Source organism: Plasmodium vivax, chromosome 14 (genome assembly GCF_000002415.2).
Source record: "Plasmodium vivax chromosome 14, whole genome shotgun sequence".
Classification (NCBI taxonomy): domain Eukaryota; phylum Apicomplexa; class Aconoidasida; order Haemosporida; family Plasmodiidae; genus Plasmodium; species Plasmodium vivax.
Window position 1 is genome coordinate 1,751,095 of NC_009919.1, and position 8,375 is coordinate 1,759,469.

Here is an 8,375-nt window from a genome sequence, read left to right on the forward strand (position 1 = left end):
AATTGGCCCCAACACACACATGAACATCCTAGGCCCTAGTGCGTACACAGCCCCAATTGGCCCCAACACACACACGCGCATGCTAGGCCCTAGTGCATGCACAACCCCGATTGGCTCAAACACAAATGCGCGCATGCTAGCGAATTGTGCACCTCCACTAGGCTATGGCGAAAACGGCCTCGTACTTCCAGGCAGTGACGTGATGCAAGCTAATAACGAAGCACTCAGCACAGGGGCGACTAACAGCTATTACATGCCACACCCCAGTTGGGATAATTACCCCAATTTCGGGACGCACCAAAATTTTAGCGAATGCCATTACCCCTATAATAAGGGCATGTACCCAAATGAGTGCACGAACATTTCGGTGCAGAATTGCTCAGACTATCCTTACAACCACCCGGTGGGTGCGAACAGTTCTGGGGTGCTCGACCAGAAAGGTGCAGACAATTGCTTTTATCCCAGTGGGGGAAATTCCTTGCCTCGGTTTGGAGCCGACGGGGTAAGCGGCAACGATGAGGTACGCGGCCACGATGGGGTGGGCGGTTACGATGAGGTACGCGGCCACGATGGGGTAAGCGGCTACGAAGGGCCATGCAGTTACAATGGGGTAAGTAGTTACACTGGGGAAGGCAGTTACCATGGCGGCACATTTCCCGATGAACGCCTGGGGCACAACAATTGTGAATTCCCCCAGGAGGGGAGCAACTTCCATTGCACCGACCAGTTCCCAAGCGAGGGGGGCAATTCCTGCGTGCCAAACGCGTACAATAACTTCGCCCCCTCCCAAGTGTTCCCCCCGCAAGATGGCAATTATTACCAAAATGATTCCCAAATAGTCATGCCAAACGACGAGTACAGCCAAAATAATGGCAACAAAGGAGGTTCGTTTGCCGGGTGCTCAGTCAAAGGCGAATATGATTACACCTCAAATGTAAGCAGTACAAAAGATACCCCCGAAAATCATTTTGGCTTTTTCCAAGGGGGTAACAATAATATAGCCAATCACATTAAGCTAGAACAAATGCAGAGAGAAGACGGGATGAATGTTAAATCGGATGGCAGCTATCAACTCGGTCCGCATATTAACACAGCCGCATGCAATGACATGCTCCAAGTTTCCCCTAGCAATTGCACAACCTATTCAACTGGTAACATAAAGGAAGGGGATAGTTACAGTCCTTGCCTGACTGACAAAGGGAAGTTAATGGCCATCGGGAGTAATCACAACGCAAGCGATGATGATGGGAGAATAGGGGAAAACGCACTGCGGGAATTAGTGGCCAGTAAGCTCCAAGTGAACGGTCAGGAGCGTGATGAGAAGGGGCGCCTTCCTGGAGGGGAGAAAGGGGGGCATGCAAGTAATACCCAGGTGAAAGTAAAAGGAGAGCCCTCCAGTGACGTCGAAAGTGACGACGAAGGTGGTAAAAAAGGTGGCAACGAAGGTGGCGACGAAAGGGGCAACGAAAGTGACGACCAGGGTGGGAACGAAGGTGGTAAGCAGGGTGGCAATCAAGGCGGCAATCAAGGCGGCAATCAAGGCGGCAATCAAGGCGGCAATCAAGGCGGCAATCAAGGCGGCAACCAGGGTAGCAACCAAAGTGGCAACCAGGGTGGCAACCAGGGTGGTAACAAAGATGGCAACCAGGGTGGAAACAAAGATGGCAACCAGGGTGGAAACAAAGATGGCAACCAGGGTGGAAACAAAGATGGCAACCGAGGTGATAACCAACCTGCTAACCAACCTGACGGCGCGCAGCGGACAGCTGTCAACAGCCCACCGGGCAGCCCCACTGCAAAGCGCGACGCAAGTGCGCATGCAAAGGGGAAAAGTGGGGCAGAAGCATTCTCACCGAATTATTGCAAAACAAAAGGCACCAAAGAAGGTGCACACAATTACAACAAGCACGGGGTGGAAAACGTAAGCACAGATACGGGAAATAGCATCAGCAGCAGTGACTCACGTGTTGATCTTTTCATTCTAGAGGATGACTGCAAGGGGAGCTGCTCTAATGTGCTGTGTGCCAATCGGGAGGATACACTTGCACGTCAAAAAGGCCCAAACGAAATTTTTAAAAATATATCTGCATGCGATAGGTGGGATAATGCGAAGGAAAATAGCAATCAGTGTAGTTACTGCTCCAGTGGTGAAAGAGAATTCGATGCATGCGGCCATTTTAGTAGAATTAATTTGCCCTATTTTTCAGATCCTCGTGTGTATAAAATACGCTACCCTGTGGATGATGGGTGCTCAGATTTTTCCCATTCCTTCAGAGGGGACATGCGAAGTAGCTGCCACTTAAGTACGTTCGGTGCAACTAATCAGGTGAACTTGCACGGTGCTGATTATGCCAAGACTTCTGTTTATGCGGGCCCCCCTCAAAGTGTTGCGCACGTCAGTGGGGGTAGTAGTTATCCCAGCGGTGATCTTTGCAATTTTAACTACTCCAGCTACGTCGATAGGTTCGGTCATTCGGGCATGCTAAGCAACGCAGTTTCGTTCGGTTATGTGGGTTCGCCGAGTTATGTTGGTTCGCCGAGTCGTGTTGGTTTGCCGAGTCATGTTGGTTCGCCGAGTCGTGTTGGTTTGCCGAGTTATGTTGGTTCGCCGAGTCATGTTGGTTCGCCAAGTCATGTTAGTTTGCCCAGTTATGTGTGTTCGCCCAACCATGCAAGTTCCACCAGCCATGTGTATTCACCTAGCCATGCAAGTTCACCCCGCCATGCACATTCGCCTAATCATGCGTATTCGCCTAATCATGCGTATTCGCCTAACTATGCGTATTCGTCCAACCATGCGCAATCGCCCAACCATGCGCAATCGCCCAACCATGCGCACTCGCCCAACCATGCACACCAGCTAAACTACTTCGCATGTTGCAACCACACAAATGAGCACCTCCTCGCGGACTACGACCCCTCCCCAAATGACAAAAATTATGGGACCAACTGGAACCGTCCTAGCGAGACCTTCCAAGTATGCTGGGCCCACTGTTACGCCAACATTCAGTACATCCTAAACAAGCCTTTTTATTTTCTTGACGATTGCTTTGACGATTGCTTTGACGATTGCTTTGACGATTGCTTTGACGATCGCTTTGACGATCGCTTTGACGATTGCTTTGACGATCGCTTTGACGATTGCTTTGACGATTGCTTTGACGATTGCTTTGACGATCGCTTTGACGATCGCTTTGACGATCGCTTTGACACTTGGTCAGATGAGGTGAAGAGCCTCTCCCTTAACAAGAACAATACGAATGGTGCAAATGTCAGGAGGGTAACGAGTGGCATTGCCTTAAAGGAGGAATTAGAAGCGGATGACAAATCTCCCAAGGGCACAAACACTTTTAAAACAAAGGGCGAATTGACATATGGAGATAATATCAGGTGCACAGATGTTCCCACTGCTTCTAAATATAACAGTACGCTTGACGTATACACCACTCCGCTTCAGAATAATACATATAGCATTTTAAGTATCCCCACTAAATGTGAGAGTCTTTGTTGTGATAACGTGGGTGGTACCCGCGTGCATGGTGGAGCATCCCCCAGGGGGGGGAACCAGAGTGAGCAGATCAATACGGTTGCTGTGGAGGAACATCTCTGCGGTGGGTGCATTGCTGGGGGGGAGTCCGGTGCCTGGCAAATAGATGAAGGGAATGGAAGTGAAGACGGGGCGGACGTCAATGCGCATGCATGTGGGGGAAAACTCTTTGGCGCATGTGTGATGGAGAATATGGAGAGGAGTGAGGAGGGAACACAGCTGCTGCAGGTGAGAAGTACGCCGCAGATGCGCGGCATGCGGAAGGTTCCAAAGCTGGCAAAGCCGCGAAAGCCGCGAACGATGCGAAGTAGCCAAGTGTGTGTGAAGGCGGAAAATGGCTCCGAACGGGACGCGGAAGAGGAACCCGAGGACGGCCGCGAAAATGGCCGCGAAAATGGCCGCGAAAATGATGCGGAGAGTGGTGCCGCCTCCAGCCAGCGAAACAGCGCACGCTGCAGCGAAGAAGGAGGAACAGGTACACACACTGACCAAGAAATAAGCGATAAAGATGGCACCCGCGTAAATATAAAAATGAATGCAAAGGGACACGGCAACCATGGAGATGTAAGTGGCTACCAAAAGAAATGTCAGTGCACATATGGCGATGGTAAATTTTTGCAACACTTAGATGAAATGGAAACCAAATTGGAAAATATAAATTGCATGTACACCCCCGCGAAATGTAATTACTTGAATGAGGCACATTTTTTAAACAACCATGTGAATCAATTGAACCTCCCCAATGGCGCATGGCTAGGAAGAAACTCTTTGAGTGATGCAAACAGAGAGGCATACATGCAACAGTTGAGTCACTCCCATTCGCACATGTCTGGGACGGGTGGCAACTTGAACGTGGTGTGCAAAGGGGAGCACACCGATGGGGGAAGCGACTGCACACAAGAGGATGCAAATTACAGTGAAAGCTCCCATGGGAGCGATAGTAGTAGCGATAGTGAACGCGTGGGCTACAGCTGCGGTGATTACCTGAAAGGAGAACTCCCCCACAGCATAGGCATGCCGCTAAAATACGCAAATAATGTGTACGTCGCTCGCCCTGTAAGTGGCTCCCTATACTATCCTGGCCTCATTGCCAATAGGAACAATATCATTTACGCCGCTATCCCCCCCGAGGGAGGAAACGTGCATGCAACTTTAGGCCACACGGCTTTTGACTGCATGAATAGTGCACTGTACAATGGTAGCTCTCCTGGTGGGGCCAACCACACGGATCGCAGCGTGGGAGGGTACCCCTACGGCTACGAAGCAGGGTTATCTAGCGGCTACGAAGCAGGGTTATCTAGCGGCCACGAAGCAGGGTTATCCGGCGGCCACGAAGCAGGGTTATCTAGCGGATACGAAGCAGGGTTATCTAGCGGCTACCCAGCGGAGCTATCCAGCGGCTACGAAGCAGTGCTATCTAGCATTTACACCTCTCGGTTATCTGGCAGTTACCCGTTCGGGCTACCTGGCAGCTACCAAGCAGGGGTCTCCAACAACTGCCCATACGGTTACGCATATGCAGTGAACGCCCACTCATATGCGGACGGAGGCGAATCATTCATCCTGTGTTGCATGTTGGAGGGTGCAAATGGGAGTATGAAGGGTGAACCTGCCAACTTGGACGTTCAGATGGACAGGCTTGATTGTCAGTACGTCGAAATTGAAAGTGAAGGGACGAATGAATTGCGTGATGAATTGGGTGACGACTCGGGTGAGGATGCAGATGAGGATGCAGGTGACGATGCAGATGAGGATGCAGGTGACGATGCAGATGAGGATGCAGGTGACGATGCAGATGAGGATGCAGGTGATGATGCAGATGAGGATGCAGATGAAGATGCAGATGAGGATGCAGATGAAGATGCAGATGAGGATGCAGGTGATGATGCAGATGAGGATGCAGATGAAGATGCAGATGAGGATGCAGGTGATGATGCAGATGACGAGTGCAGCTGGGAGAACCCCGATGAGAGAAAGAGAAGTGCAAGCATAGTTAACGCGGACAGTAAAAGCAACACTGGAGCGGGCGGCGCGGCAAATAGCAACAGTGTGGAAGGCACCCCAAACAGTAGCAGCAACAGCAACAGCAACAGCAGCAGCGACGGCAACGGCGAGGGAGATGCCTCCCCAAACGCAGTCACCAGCATAAACAGTGAAAGCACCGCGTGCAGCCTTAACGACATACACAGGGCGCACATACGCATCAAGCAGTGCAAAAGTGAGGAGGTCATGCACCACGCAGGAAGAACCAAATCTGAAAAATCTGAAAATTTTGAAAATTTTGAAAAATCTGAAAAAGGACCCAGAAGGAGGGGAAGAAAAAAAAACACCTCAAGTGATTTTAAATATGCTTATGAAAGAAAAAAAGAATTATTACAAAAAAAATATGATGTACAGAAAGAAATGATCCTAACAGTGGAAGAAGGGGATCTAAAACTAATCGCTGATGAAATTATTAGGAACACTCTTTTGCTACCAGAGAGGGGACCCTACGGAAGAAATGCCCTCGATGCTTCTCATCCCATTCATAGTGTATGGAAAGACACAACTCGGGGGCATTCTTCGTGGAGGTGCAGGTGGTGGGAAAATGGAAAACGATTAAGCAAAAATTATAATGTCAAGAGATATGGAGAGCATGATGCTTTGAAAATGGCCATCATCACAAAGTTGAGAAATAGCTCACCAAGGGATCGCATCTTATATTTGAAGCACCAGAGGGAATTTCTAAAACTCTGCTACGCCAATAATTGGATACCCAAAAGGGAAAGCGATAGCGCAGAGGAGGGGGTTCAAGCTGATTCTAAGAAGGCAACTGAGCAAGACGAGGTGGTGAATGGAGAAAAAAGGGGCAAAGGGGTAGGTGACGTGCATGCAAATGAAACTAACAACAAACAGTGTGATCAAAACAAAGATTCAGAAGCAACTCCTTTGAGTCTTCCCCTCGGTACATACAACACAAGCTGCTTCTCTAATGATGCAAGTTCACCTCTTTATGGGAATATCCCACGAAGAAAAAACAAACGCACGCTTCTCCCTAACACAGGAAGTAGCAAAAAATGCCGCATCATTAAGTGTTACCCCTATGGTCAGAGCGTCGACGCTGTGAGGAGCTATCAGCAAGGCCATGGAGCAAACGCCATACACGCAAGAAATGCAATGCACGCTGTGAATGCGCTGAATGCCCCGCATGCGCTAAATGCCGTGCATGCCCAGGGGGGCGTTAAGCTGGAAATGATGCAACATGTGCAAGGGGGGAATGTCTTGCGGGGCATGTATTAGATTTCCCTTGCTCAGGCGCCACTCGGGGGAGGTCCCCATGAAGGCATCGCGCAAAGGGGAAGGAAGCACACAAAATAGGGTCAACAGAAAATATGGCAAACAGAAAATACGGTCAATACAAAATACGGCCAACAGAAAATACGGCCTGCACAAAAAAGGGCTTGAAAACAATGTGCATTCATCGCCAAACGGTGCTGAAAATCAGTCGCTGCAAATTTCGAGGAGCATGGGCAGATTTATTCTTAAAGTGGATGGGTGCCTCGGTCGATCTGTCACTCGGGGAGGTACAACCAAAGGAGCACCCAAAGGAGCGTTACCCAAAGGAGCGTTACCCAAAGGAGCATCACCCAAAGGAGCATCACCCAAGGAAGAATCCCTCAGGGCAGGAGCAACCAACAAGCCTGCCACTTTACGGATGAAATGGAAACCCCCCCCTGCAACCGCTCTCTCCGCGCAAGAAATGCAGACGCCCATGCGCATGGTTACAATGTAAATGAGAAGCTGCATGCCAGTACCGGCACTATTGCCAGCACAGTGCGAATGTTGCGATGAGCACTAACTAAATTAGCCTATTCATCCTCAGTTGGGCGCGCCTACGCAGTTGGTGTGTTCACGGTGCGGGCATGCAAACGTGCGTGCAAGGAAAAAAGGGAGAAAAAAAAGGAAAAAAAAAATACATATATATGTACATATGCACATATGCCCATGAATACACTCGCATGCACCATAATACATACACGTGCACACATTCACATGCGCATGCGCACTCTGCGTTGCACTCCCCGCCACCCGCGAGCCACGTATTCACCTCTGCGTATGGAAGTCCCCCCCAAATGAAATCACCTTTGCAAAATAGGGAACAAAAATACCCCTCCCCCTAAGTGTCATCATGGAATGATAATTCACCTGTGAACAGGAACAGAATGAGTTGCATGCTGTGGTGAGGTGTGGCGTGTAGGACAAAAGGGGGAATAAGGGGGGCACGCAGGGGGTAAAAAGGGATGGCGGCGGGAGTGGGCGCAAAGAAAACTGAAAGGAAACTGAAATAAAGCTGACCGCTAACTGATAGCAAACTGAAAGAAAAATGATAGCTAACTGGTAGCTAACTGACAGCTAACTAACAGCCAACTGAACGAATGCGACACTGAAACAATCTGGTGCAACGCAACCTGTTGCGCGCCATGCAAAGGATCAAAAGGCGAAAGAAAAGGCTCGTGCCAAGCGCACATCTTCTTCTGTTTGCTCTCCAAAAAGGGAGTTGCATTCGCATGCAACCGGATATACGCCCTAACCGATAAATATAATCCACTCGTTAATTTCACCCAAGTTGTGGTCCTTTTTGGAGCTAACTTCCATCAGGTTTGTGCAAAACGGCTGGTCGCGTTTTCTCCACAATTCATTGAACCTTTTTTGTTCCTTTTTGCGGATGCTCAAAAATGCTGATGTGTGTACGTGGTTGCCCCCGACAATGATTTTTTTTTTTTTTTTTTTTTTTTTTTTCCTTTAATTCACATAATCAAATGTTTGTATCTCCTAAACGTTCAACTTT

General features: G+C 49.3%; 1 protein-coding gene across 1 annotated transcript, besides 4 other annotated features; it reads left to right on the top strand.

The window, feature by feature from the left end:
• Positions 1-2,368: 2,368 nt before the first annotated feature.
• Positions 2,369-2,420: a microsatellite.
• Positions 2,421-2,651: 231 nt separating this feature from the next.
• Positions 2,652-2,690: a microsatellite.
• Positions 2,691-3,694: 1,004 nt separating this feature from the next.
• Positions 3,695-3,721: a microsatellite.
• Positions 3,722-4,788: 1,067 nt separating this feature from the next.
• Positions 4,789-4,812: a microsatellite.
• Positions 4,813-5,950: 1,138 nt separating this feature from the next.
• On the top strand, positions 5,951-7,444 carry PVX_123760 (hypothetical protein; the record flags this gene model as incomplete). The annotated part of the gene is made up of 1 exon (XM_001617264.1): positions 5,951-7,444. The coding sequence occupies one exon, from the start codon at positions 5,951-5,953 to the stop codon at positions 6,824-6,826; it is 876 nt and encodes a 291-aa protein (XP_001617314.1). The 3' UTR covers positions 6,827-7,444.
• Between the last annotated feature and the right edge of the window lie 931 nt (positions 7,445-8,375).